We start from the raw sequence: 13752 nt of genomic DNA, 5'->3' as shown, positions 1-13752 counted from the left end.
TGGCCCTGCCTGACCCCTGACTCAGGACTTCAGAACACTTGGCCAAGTTGGATCTGGAAATGCAGACTCCTTTTTCCCAGTGGCCCCATAATTGCATCTGGGCAGCCACCAGCTACATGCTTTGGATGTTCATGAAAGCTCCCAGCACTGCAGGGGGGTTGCCAAACATGATTCTGTGCAATAATCATTCATGATGGGTTTAATGCCCTGTGCCTGACCTTCTCCGCATGGACTTACACTAGGGGAGCCCTTGTGGCCTCTGGGGGGAGAGCTGAAATTCTCTTGATTGGAGGTCCCAAAAGACTCACCAATTCAAACTAATCCCTTGGTACTGGGGATTGAAGCCAGGGTCTCTCTACCACTGAGCTACATCTCCAGTCCTTCTTTTTCTTACCAAGTGGTCCAGGTTGGCCTTCCTGCAGCGGAAGAGGCTCTTCAGCCTTTGGTACTTTGACCAATGTGTTGGTAGCAGTCAGAGGCAGGATGGTGTAATGGTTACTGCTTGTGCTTGATGCCAACTTGCCTGTTTGAGGGAGGATACATGCTTCTACACTGTATTGTTGAGTCTTCACATCTCAGTGCCTTAGTAAAACTCTACCTCTATAGGGTTACTGTGCAAATAAACTGATTATGTAAATGACCTGGTCCATACAAAATGTTCAGTGTAGTTATTTTCCTTCTTAGCCAGAACTCCTGTCCTTAAGCCTGGGACCTCAGGGGGCCCTGGGCTTCTGTGCCCTGAACTGCCACAGTTGTGCAAGCACTCTTGGATCTCCTGTTACAACTGGGAGCCGGCAACAGACCAAAATAAAGGAGGGGGGCAAGTGGAGAGGGCACAGCGAGCCTCTGGAGGGAGTCTGACCAGGTCAGCTGGGAATGCCTGTCAGCCATCCAGGGTGGCTTCTCCTCTGCCCGGCTCCTATGTGGGCCTGGAGGTGGGTGAATGACTCACACGGGTGCCCTCCCTGCCCCTGTGCCCAAATGCTCAGCCCTCCCCAGAGCCAGGGCTCACCTAATCCCCACAGTGGGAGTCGGGGGGCATTCGCGCCTGTGCCGATGTCTAGGGTTGCACGGCTGTGACTTCACACTCTGCAGCATGTGCAGCTGAGGCCTTGGTGCAGCAGTCTTTGCGAGGCGGGTAGCGAGGTCAGCTTGGCAGCTACCTCTTCTGCAGCACGGATCGGATCGGGCCTCAGGCAGCTGGTGCCCCAGGACCAGAGGAGGGGATGGCTGAACAAGAAGCAAGTGGGCTGCAGGTCCTGCTGCGCACGCTTCAGGTAGGAAGTGGTGGAGAGGGTGCAGATGTGGTGGGCTGGGGTCTTTGCCTGGCTGGCCTCTCTTGGAACTGAGCACACGCAGTCCCCTCTGGCAGCCAGTGGCCCCGTTTGCTAAATAGGCAATAGAGCAGGAGTGAGCTCTCACCTTGAAGCTGACCTAAGTGATGCTGGGGTGTTTAAATATTAAACACGACAATGTTGATGATTGCTCTGCTTAAATTATTGAACCTGGTGGGATCAGAGGCTGCTGCTAAAAGATCCAGATGGAAAAGATGGAGACAAAAGCTTGTCTGGCAAGTGAAGGAGGCATATTAAAGCTTTCTGAACAAGGTTGGGGACCTGCCGGGAGCTGGAAGAACTGCCTAAGAGGAAAGAGTAGCTAGGGAGGGGGGTTGTCTTGAGTTTTACCTGCTAAATGGCTATATTTTACCTGCTAAACTGTATTCTGCATCAGAATGGCTTGCGATACTTAATAATTGCATATTCTTGGCAGGATCTGGCCAGAGGCATTTGAATCACCATGGGTTAGGAACTGGGGAATCTACCTTCCACCTTCCAGGTGATTCTATTCAATTCAAATTTTGAGAATCCTTGTTTTAGAGCAACGGTTTGTAATCTTGTCTGCATTGGAATCACTTGGAGAGTTTTAAAAAACACCAATGCCTGGAATGAAATCCCCAAAGATCTGGATTTAATCGATCTGGGGAGCAACCTGTGCACTAGAATTTTGAAAACTGCTTGGAGGGGTCTTAATGTGCAGTTAAGATTGAGAACCACTGCCTTAGACACTTGGGAAGTTGCTTGCCCTTAACTGGATTCAGAGGATGCCACAGCTCAAAGAGGCCCAAAGGTTCTACTCCAGTGGGATTTTAAAATCTGAAGTTCATGGATGGTGGGGGGGGTGTGTGTCACAGAACAATAGGCTACAGGTGGTCCATGAACCCATGTCTCCACTGGGAATATACACATTTTGCAATACATTTATTTTCCCCTGCTGTGAAAAGCTTCCTTTGTTTTCCTATGATTCTTAAGATTTGTGATTCTAAAAGGTTTAAGAACCAATAAACTCAAACTTTATTTGTATAGCTAAGGAAACCAAGTCTTAAAAATGAACTAGGCTCCTCAAACATCACATGATTACTTAATAGAAGAATTGAGACTAGCAATCAAGGACTTTAAAATTCGGTTGACTTGTACAAGGCAAGAACACATTTGGCTCAGGGGTTGAAAGTGGGGGTGGACCTCAAAATGAATTTTCAAAATACTCTAGAAATGTTTTATCTAGCTGGATGATTTGATTGCTGGGGGTAACAAGTCAACATTCTGAGCATCTCTCTAATTTCTGACCGGTTATATGGAAATCTTGATTAACTGTGAGCCAAACAGCTGACAGCCTCTAAGAAACAGAATTTGCCTTGCACTCACTGTCTAGAAAAAGAGTAATGTAGTAAGTCTGGTGAAAATGACCATCCTGTAGTTGACCTGCAGGTTACTGCAGGTTGAGCTCCATCTCCTGTCTTCCCATTACAGGGGAGATATAATTGATATTTAGAATGATCACTCCAGGGCATGGCATGATCTCAATTATCAAAGAAAGATTTGATGAAATTCACTAGGCCCAGCATAGTTCCCAATTAACCAGAACATTAAAATAACACCAACACTCTTCCTATGTATACTCCAGGTGATCAGAGCTTTGTTATTGAATTGACCCAGGTTCCCAGGCTGCCTCCCATAATGTGCTTCCTTCCATTTTCCCTGTCACTGTCCCCATAGAAGAAGTCAGGATTTTGAAATACTTTAGAACCCAGAGCATATATTTTGGGGAATTATATTTCATAATGGCTTTTATGTCCTGTCCCTGCCCTTTTCCCCAGGGACTTAAACTAGGGGATCCCACATAGCCCCCGGTGGGGGGGATAGCTGAAACACTCATAATTGGGGTCCAAAAAGATCTACCTCCTTCGAACTAATCCTTTGGTACTGGGGATTGAACCTAGGGCTCTCTACCCCTGAGCTACATCCCTAGCCCTTATTTTTCTTTTTATTTAGTGACTGGGTCTTGCTAAGTTGCCCAGGCTGGCCTTGAACTTGGGATCCTCTTACCTTATTCTCTCAAGTGGATGGGATTACAGGTGGGCACCACGGTGCCGACTTGAGATCACATGTTTTCTAAGAATACCCCAGAACATTGCCCAGGGGAGGAAGAAAGAGAATAGAAGGCCCAAAAGAGCAAGCTCAGTGTGACAATCCCATCCCATGACAAGATTGCAGAAATCTCCATCCTCAAAAACATCACCATTTCTGTCTGTTTGGGGTCACAAAATAAACCAGGTCAACAAGAAATATTAGTTTTCTGCCTGTTACTGTTTCCCACACAAGTGGGGAAGGAGTAAGTGATTTTTCCTACCTCAGTTTAAACACAGCCTTATCTGTGTTCTGAAAGTGTGAGAATCGATTTTCTACCAAGATATTTTCTAAGTTCCTGGACTTGACAGCTTGAGTGTGAGGCAGAAAATCAGATTGGCCCACGTGGGCCTGGGTGAAAAGGAGGCCATCCCAGCACAGGTGCAAGAAGCAAAGGACCGGATCCAGCCCCATTACTGGCCCTTGCCAGCTGTTTTACCTTAGGGCAATGCCTCAACCTCCCTGGGCCTCCATTTATATAGCTGTAAAAGGGGAACAATAAAAATAGGTTCCTAAGCACTGTGTGTGAGGATTAAGAGAACACATTAGAAAGGCGCTTGTAAGCTATAAATGGCTGTTCAGATGACTGTGGTTTTTCATGATTTCCCTGGTCAAGTACACTGTGGAGTGGCTTGGAACACTTGCCCACACTTTTCATCAACATGCCCTGCTTTTTCCTGGGTGAACTCCAATATACTTGGGGAAAAAAAGAAAGGTGTCTCATTCTGTCCTGCTCTCATCTCTCCATGTGGTTTGAGCTAATGGGGAAGATGGGGAACTGCCAGGGTAGCAGGATGTGGGCTTCATGCCAGTTCTCACCCCGTGAGCCCTCATCCCACAGTGTCCCGAGAAATGCCAATTAAGTACCTTATTGAAACATGAAAAATGCATAGTTATTAGATCAGCTTTGGCACGCTTTGAGCTGTGATATGGGCACATTTTTGCTGTTTGCATTCAGACTTTATTATTTTATGCTATAGCTGTACAAACTGAATTCCAGGTCTGCATCTTTGCCAAAATGTGCATTGCTAACTCCTTTTCTGAACTTGGGTTCCAAGAACATCATCTATTATGGATTGCAAATGAGACTTCAGGATGTGGGGTTTCCTGTCTCAAGTCAGCCCTGACCTTAGATAATAGAAAACCTGGACTGGGGTGACCAGTCTGTATTTTTCTCTTGGATTTGATTTTCTAAGGATTATTTCCAAGACAACAGGTTACTTCAGCCCCTGGGCTGCAATGAGGGGATGATTGGAAAAATGATGACTGATATGTTTCATTCATAGCACTTAGGAGTTTTGCTTCCAAAACATGTGTTTGATCATTTTCACTATAGAACTCTCCATAGAGGATGTAGGAATATCCATCTATTATATCCATAGGGCCAGGTGGAGCGGAAACTGAGATTTCCCCTTGGACGGAAATAGAGGAAAAACCAAGAGAAGAATTTTCCTTTTAGATAGCAAACACTGTATAGACTTTCCAAAGCTTACCAGGATTTCTCTGGTGAAGTATGAACTTTCTGAACTTTTTGGAGACTCCTGCTTCAACATGGAAGCAGACCGAAATCTGTCTTAATTTTGAGCATCAGTGGAAGAAAAGACAAATAAAAACCCATTAGGACAAATGCCAAATGGAAAAAAAGACAAAAATGTCCAGAAATAACATGGGTCAGTGCCTAAGGAATGACAGCGCCAAACTAAACAGTGAATGGGGGCGGTGATGGCATGTAGGTGTGGCTGAGCTGGAAATGGGAGCAAGGGGTCATTTGGTGTTTTTTTCCAAGTCCTTGTTGCTTTCACAGTTTCTTAAATTCCTTGGAATTAAAGATGGGAGAAATTGAACGATTATTATGGATGTGCTTTAGGACAAACTCACCTCCACCGCCTCATGTCACTTTTTCTGCCATTTGCGGCTGTTCTGTCTTACAGGTGAGGACCACCATGGCCAAGGTTAAGTTGCTCAGGACTCAATGACAGCGACTTGGTGAAGGGGGTGTGAAGCAGCTCTTGTCACTAGGAAGCTTTCCCCCTACTCTGTTTCTTAAGTGAACTAGGACATACTTATTTATTCTTTTTGAGGAACTACATTGTCTTGACTGAACCTGAACATGAAGGGGACACAGGAATTTCCTATAACAGAAGGCAGGTTATTTAGAACTTAAATCATCTTCCATTCTAATTTGGTGTGAAGGTAAATAACTCCTGCTAAAGGAAGGTAACACATGATTTTTGGGGGTCGATTGGACATCCTCAATATCCATCTGTCTATCCATCCATCCATTCATCCATCCATAGCTTTCTCTGTGCTAGAAGAGATTCAGGAGGACTATTGGGTAGGATGACAGGCTAGGAAGACCAAGGTCTATGGATCTTGGCTCATCTGCTCAAAACTTGTGTGCTTCAGGACAAATAGTCAAACCTTTCTTTACTGAAATTTCTTCATCTGCAAAATGAGCATTATAATTTCTACTTACAGGCTTATTATAAATTAAAAGAAATGCCATTTCCCCATAGCACTGAGTTTGATTAAACTAAAAAGTTAAAAAAAGAGAAAGGAGATGGAGATGGAAATTCCTAAATGTTGGAGGGTCTTGAGTGACAAGTTTCAAGTTCACTGTGGCCTTGATAATGGCTCCTTATCCCTGAATGTTGGAGATGGGACCATAGCTAAGGTGACAATTTTAGAGCTATTTGGACTGGAAGACATTGGATATGACTGAAACACCATTTTTTTTTTTTTTTTTTTTTTTTTTTAGATTCCAGTTCATCCAGTTTTTTTTTTTATTTCTAGCAATTTGCCCATTTTTTTTTCTTATCAAAGAATATGGTGTGTTTTTACCCTCCTTATTCTTGACCTGGACTTTTTCTTATACCTGCCTCCAGCCCTTTAGCCCCAACTTTGAGCCCTTCCTGTTACTTACCTGACTCTTGCCTGGCACCCCATCCCAAACCTGTCCCCAACCCTAATTCCACCCCACGGTGGAAAGCTGGGATGAGTTGAGGATCTGAGATTGTAGAGGAGAACTGTTTCAAAATACTTGATTTTTTATTGTTCTAATTTGGAAGAAATGCAAGTTACTCTCAGGGCAGCATTGAAATGTTCTTTTATCCAAGCAGCTCTGACAGAATGGTTGAATTAAGAAACACCAGAGTTGAGTCAAAAATTCTCTTCTTCACTTGAGAACCGAGGGAAGTTGGTATTTGCATGTCCCAAGCCCAGATTCTTGATCTGACTCCCTGAAAACCCGCCTTGCCTTTGCAGGGCAGAGGATAAAGCTCAGGGGGCCAGCACTGCTTTGAGGTATAGCTGGAAATTTGGCATTGCTGGTGACATGCTGAGATTTTGGCCAGCAGAAAGACCCACCCTCACTGCAGAAAATTGTAACCTGGCAACATTTACTACTCAACTTACCCAGTTTCTAAAACAGGAACTGGTCGGATGAGAGCCAAACATAGTTTCAGTTCAAGCCCTGGAAGCTGGGGAGGTATGCTATGCAGGAAGATATCTTGGTCATGGTTACCCATCACTGTATCATGGAACAGGCAGCAACTGATCAGATTGGGTGCTTCTTCGTATTTCAGAAATGGATGTGTGGAAATACATCCTCTTGGGTGTGATCTCCACGTTCTTTCTTTAGGTCTGAAGTGAAGGTAGTAGAGAGTTTGTGGAATCTCTTCTTTTTTTTTTTTTTTTTTTTTGCAAAAACTGTATGGTCCCTTCCAGCAACAGAGCTGCAAACCAAGTTCTTGTCAGAGAAAAGCATGGTGTAAGGTGAGAGAAAAAGAGGCCAAGAGCAAAGATTCTAGGAATGAAAGAACTGAATATAAAATAAGGTATTGAAGAATGACATAGAGCATACTCAGTGTGGATTCTTCCCTTCCTCTGGCTCCATCCTTTCTTCCTTATTGTCTCTTATTTTTTGGGGGGATAAATTTTTGCAAACCCAAAGAACTTAGAGGAATCCTCTCATGCCCACTTCCTGTCACTACTCCCCCTTTATAACCATTACTCTGATTTCTAACACTACAGATTAGTTCTGCATGTTTTCTTCTTCATATAGATAGAATCCTACAGTAAGACTTCTTTTGCATCTGGTTCCTATGCTTAACATCGTGAGATTCCTTCAGTTTGTGCATGTAGTTAAAAATGTCCATTCTTATTCCTGAGTAGCATGACATTGTGTGATTATATCATATTTTTTTTGTACATTCTGGAATTGGTGATATTTGAGGTAGTTTCCAGTTTGGGGCTATAATAAAATAGTGCTGCTATGGACGTTATTGTTATGTGTCTCTTTGAACATATGTCCAAGTATGTTGTGCGTATACCTAATAGTGAAGTTGCCACAGGGAACCCACATTTTCAGCCTTAGTAGATAACAGAATTTTTTTAAAAAATGGTTGTTCTAGAATACACACCCATTAGCCACATAGACACCACTAGTTGGTGAAGACTTTGGATGTTTGGACCCCTTGCTAGAGCTTGCCTAAAAACAAATTTATTAGCTAAAAGTGGTTTGAGTGCTTTGCCTTTAAGGATTCTGTAGGATTCATGTCTTTATGTGTGCAATTTCCCCTACTTGGTCCCTTTCATAATAATAGTAAAAACAATAACTCACACTTATTATACAGTTTCTGTAAGTCAGGAGCCATGCAATGCTCTTCGTATGCATCATCTCATTTAATCTTTGCAACTGTCCTAGGAGGTGGGTAATATTATTCTCATTTTAAAGCTCTAAAATGGAATCTTGAAGAGGTTAACAAATTTCCTACTTACACAGAGTGAGCAAGTGGCACAGTTGGAATTTGAGTGGAGGGAAACTCACTCCAGCAAAAGCACCCTTGGCAAGTGTATTAACTCTAAGGGAAAGGAGGGACATTGGGAAGATTCTATATATATTTTCCCAGGTGGAGGTGTCTACTGGGGAACATGAAAATTGCCACGTTGCAGATATGAGGAGGGTGGCAGCTGTCCCCCCAGGCTGGAGGAACTGGCCCAGAGGGCAGAGAACAGGTGCCCAGAGCAGGGATAGGCAAACTTTTTCTGTAAGAGATTGGAAAATTTTTAGGCCCTTGGGTCATAGGATCTCTGTTGCAACTACTCAACTTTGTTCATGTAAGCTGTAGACAATACACAAATGTATGGTCATGGCTGTGTGCCAGTAAAACTTTATGGACAAAAACAGGTGGTAGGTTGGTTTGGGCCCATGGAGTATGGTGTGTGGGCCCTGGCCTGGGGGCCTCGGGCTTCAAGCCTGGAGACCTCGCCCACAAGTGGATGGGATGGAAAGAAAGTACTGGAGCAGCAGGGGGCCATCTTCTGCTGCAGATTGCCAAGTGTCCTCCTCCATCCCAGGCTGCCATCCCATCATGTCATTGTATGTCAGTTCTTCTCGGTGGAAGCCTGGCAGGTCATGAAAGGCACAGTTCAGTGTGCCTGTGTCGCTGAATTTCTTGCTGCCTTGCTGATCTAGGCATTTGCAGAGATGGAGCTCCTGTCTTTCAGCCCCATGGGATGCCGTGCAGAGCATGCCAGAAGCACTGGCTGGTGTAAGGTGACTCCCTTGCAGATACCATCTGCATTCCATGGTACCATCAGCACACAACCCAGGTTCCAACCAGCATATCTCAAACTAGGTTCTGAGGGACACCAGTGTTTCCTGAGATGCCACTGGGTGGTCCACTCAAAAATGGCTAGAGGAACATATAGATTTGCAACGTCAGGATATATAAATTTACTAGATTTCTTGACAGAAAGACCCTCAACCTTTTAAAATCTTTAAAAACATGTATGTCTTTTAATTTTTGGTTTAAATGTCTTTTACTCGGGGTGGACCTGATAGCACAGTTGGCTATCCTGTCACCAAATGTCCCACCTGTCACTCTGTGTCGTCCCTGAGAGTCATTTCCATACTTCTCCCCTTCTTTCACCAGGATCAGAATCTTGTCTATTTTGTTCATTTTTTTTTTTTGTGTCACTACTATTTAAAATACTGCTTGGAGCATCGTAGTTGATTGACCAATAAAATGTGCATGGCGTATTAACAAATTTGGGCTCTAATTTATAGCATTTTTAAATCATCTTGGAAATGGGATAAAGTTTTTTGGGCAACCCCTCACACATTATTAGGAATCCATGGAACACATTTAGTGAACAATGGTTTTAGGCCAATGCCATGTTCACTACTCCTGGCTGACTTTTTCCTGGCCTGGAAATAGGCCTTGGCATGTTGATGTGAGTGAATTTAAAGTCATTTCTATTGGAAACGAAGCGTCATTTCTCTGCTTGGTAAATTCCACCAGTTTGATGACTCTACAACCCATCTGTAGACCTTGAGTTGACATGAATTCTTGCCCTTAGTTGATTGGGAGGAAAAAAAAAATCAAGCAACAGATGTGGAGGTTTAGAAAAAGATTCTTCCTGGAGGCTCAAGAGAGCCATTTTGATTCTGATCAGGAAGCCCATATGGCGATAAGAACAGCTTTCGCTTCAGGTTTCAGGTTAAAGGCAGGGTCAGATTTCAGAGTCGGGGTATCTGATGAAACTCTTCCTAGGGGACTTGGAAAAAGCAGCTTCGTCAATAAGTGGTCAGTAATGAATTCTCCCTCACCCTTCCCTAGCCCCCCAAACAATGTGTGTGAACATTTCTAATCTCCAGATCCCACCAAGCAGTGTGTTGGAGGTCCTGCATTCCTGACCCTGGAGCATCTTTATCCCAGCCCTCAAAGACAGGCTTAATCCAAGTGGCTCCTTGAAGGACCCACAGATATCCCTTACTTTTCACACTGGCTAGATAAATGCCATAAGCAATTCTCATTTTCTCCTTGACATTCATTACTCAATCATCACATCTATATTATATGTAGATGTAGGGGGGGGGAATGCCCTAAATGACAGCTAAAGTTTTGAAGGAAAATTGTAGAAATGACAATATTTGAAGGGAAATGCATATTGAAATTCTGGGAGTGTTTTTTGCCTTGAACCCCTAACATTTATGGAGCACTTACTACGTGATGGGAAATAGTCTAAGCTTTTTCTGTGTCTTATCTCATGGGATCCTCACAACAATCCTGTGAGGTACGTATGACTCTTTTCCCTCTTCATAGATGAGGAACACAAAGTGCTTGATGGAGGTCCTGGAACCTTTAAGTAGCAGTGTGAAGACTTGAACTGTGTCACAATCTGAATCTAGGCTTTATTGAATTCTACCCATCAGGAGATAACACCCCTTTTTCCTTTTTCCTTTTTCCTGTCCTTTCTCTGCCAAATATTTTTCCTGATAAAAGTAAAACAAGCTATTATTTTAAAAATTAATTCATTAAATTATAGAAAGTAAAAAAACCTCCCCATCAAACCCCACTCCCTCAAACAACTTCATAAGAATTTGATAAATATTCCTTTAGATATTTGTGTGTGTGTATGTGTGTGTGTATATATATATATATACACACACACACTCACACCTACTTACATATATGTACAATAATACAATATATAAATATATAGAATATTATATATAGTTCTGTAACTACATGTCTATATCTATCACTTTAACACACTATTATTTAATTGAATTTTCCTTCATAGCAATATAATTGAATATTTTTCAAGCTGGCACATATAGAGAGCTCAGTCTTTTGTGATAGTTATGTAGTCATTTTTAAATGGGTATACCATAATTTAAATAAATAGAAGTGTATTTTCTTCTAGCGCTTCACTTGAACTTGATTTTGTTTATGTACTTTATTTTTTTTGACATTTCATGTGATACATGTTACTAGTTAACTTAATCAAATATTTCATGGATTACTTTTAGCTGCAAAACTTTTCCCCCATGGTCTAAATTTTATATTGAATGATGTTTAAATTTCACACCACACCATTCTCTTTTTCTTAAGCTTTGTTGGTTTCATAGAGCTCTCTGACACCCCACACTTTACTAGCACATGTCAACAAATTTATACTCTTTAATTTTCTTCTACTGGATGGTCCTGTTCTTGTACCACTCAATAGAGCTCTGCATGATAACATTTGAAGTTTTATACTTGGTATAAATATTTATTTAAATATAGGTTTTTTGGTCAAATTTTAGGAGGCCAGAGTTGGTTTTGGACACTGCTGCTGGCTTTCTGTTTGACTTCAGTCTTCCGGGTCAGCATCCTCCATGGTTTTCAGATGTTAGTGCTCGATTTGTCCAGCACTATAATCTATTTCCTTGAAAGAGTATGGATCCCTTGTTATTGTCTGCTCATGTATTGAATGTTTCCCTATGCCAGAGGCTGAACTAGGCTGTGGGTGACAAGGCACTTAGAATCTTGTCAGCCATAAGATTCTACTGAAATTCTTCAAGTGCTAATGTCTGGTGTCAGGAAGCAAGAGACCAAGAATCTGTATTCACCTCTGACACCTGTGCTCCATGGATGACTCTATTTGGTGGTGACCAGGTGAGAATGCAGTACCATCATTCCTCCAAGTCCATGGGGGAAGATCTGAAGCCCTAGCAAGTATGAGCTATTCAGCTGCATCTATGATCCTATGTTGCTTCATACATGGTCTTTTTTTTTTCTTAAACGACAAGACAATGATTCTTAACATTTTAGTCCTTTTTCTCTTTCAGGTAGAAGGGTGTGTTTTATCAGCTTTTTTTTTCTTTTGCTGCTGTGACTAAAAGATCTGACTAGAACAATTTTAGGGGAGGAAAAAGTTTATTTAGTGCCACATGGTTTCAGAGGTCTCAATCCGTAGACAGCCAGTTCCATTCCTCAAGGCTCCAGGCGTGGCAAAGAAAAGCAGCTCATATAAAGGCCAGATACAAAATATATACCCCAAAGACACACCCCCAAGGAACCACTTCCTCCAGCCATGACCCACCTGCCTCCAGTTACCACTGGGTTAATCCCATCAGGGATTAATTCACCGATTACATTAAGGCTGTAACCCAATCATTTCTCCTCCAAACCTTCTTGCGTTGTCTGTCTCGTGAAATTTTGGGGGACACCACATCTGAACCATAACAAGGTGTCACAGATCTCTTTTGAAAGTTAAAGACAATTTCCCCAGAAAAACACACATGCACAAACTTGTGAAAATTTTCAGGGTAATAAGGGTTTCACTTTCTCCAAGCTTTTGTCTTATAATATGAGGCTCTTAATAGTCCAAAATACTAGAGTATATTAATCAACTTTCTGTTGCTGTGACAAAAATACCTAAGAAAATCTACTTAAAGAAGGTAAGATTTATTTTGGCTCATGGTTTCGGAGGTTTTAGTCCACAGCCACTTATCCCTGTCACTGTGGGCTTGCGGTGACTTGAATATGACCATGGCGGGCAGTGTGTGCTGGAAGAGCGCTATTCATCTCATGGCATCCAGGAAGCAGGGAGAGAAGGGCAGGGGGAGGCCCAGGAACAAGACAAACCCTTCCCAGGCATGCTCCAGTGACCTACTTCTTCCTGTTTGGTCCCATTTCCTTACAGTTTCCACCACCTCCAATTGTCCATTCAATTATGAGCCCATTAGTGGATTAATCCACTGATGAGATCAGAGCCCTTATGATCCAATCACTTCTCCAAAGCCTCAACTCTGATCATTGCTGTATTGGAAACCAAGTCTTCTACATATGAGACTTCTGGGTACATGCCAGATTCAAACCATAACACAGAGAAAGGGAAATCAAATAAGGGAAATCTTATAATACTGTCCAATTATGATAAATCCTTCAAGCCTCTAAACTAGACACAATATTCTTATCTCAACATTCCAGTTTCATCCTAAGTATCTTTCATACTTGATCTATACTTATGAAAATAAAAAAATACCTCTGATGGATCAACTGAAATGTGATGTTTCATAAAAAGCCTTTTGTGATAACCTAAATAGATGGTATCTCTCCCTTCTCCACAGTAACACCTAAGCATTTGTATCTTTCAAATGTATCTGTGTTTTGCTTAGTTTATAAGTATAGTTGTTCATCTATTCAAAACTTAGGCATTGGGAACTCCAAATAAATGTGGCATGGTCTTTTCCCTCTAGAAGATTAAGGTGAACCAGATACATGTTTGAAAATCTTTGAAAAATTATGGACCTTCTTCTTAGATAAGCATATGTATGCACTTACACAAAGCAATCAGAAGATTTGCCTATATTTAAGAATTCATGCTATGTAATTGCTTGGGTAGATATGTGATCAAATAATTATAAAGTGTTATGATAAGTGAAAAGATAGCAAAAAGCCCAGTATGTTTTTAGAGGAAGAGGAATCCCAATCAATCACTAACCTTCCATGAA

General features: G+C 42.2%; 1 protein-coding gene across 2 annotated transcripts in view; it reads left to right on the top strand.

Moving 5' to 3' along the window:
* The first annotated feature begins 966 nt into the window (after positions 1 to 966).
* The window catches only part of Agbl1 (AGBL carboxypeptidase 1), an 809509-nt gene continuing 796723 nt past the window's right edge, over positions 967 to 13752 (top strand). For both annotated transcript variants that reach the window (XM_077800295.1, XM_077800298.1), the window contains exon 1: positions 967 to 1277. In XM_077800295.1, coding sequence (XP_077656421.1) covers positions 1227 to 1277 — 51 coding nt within the window. In that variant the 5' untranslated portion in view covers positions 967 to 1226. The remainder of the gene's footprint in view (positions 1278 to 13752) is intronic.

The sequence above is a fragment of the Urocitellus parryii genome, chromosome 6 (genome assembly GCF_045843805.1).
Source record: "Urocitellus parryii isolate mUroPar1 chromosome 6, mUroPar1.hap1, whole genome shotgun sequence".
In the NCBI taxonomy this organism is placed as follows: Eukaryota; Metazoa; Chordata; class Mammalia; order Rodentia; family Sciuridae; genus Urocitellus; species Urocitellus parryii.
The sequence above is the reverse complement of the archived record's forward strand: the minus strand, read 5'-3'. Positions and strand labels throughout refer to the sequence as shown.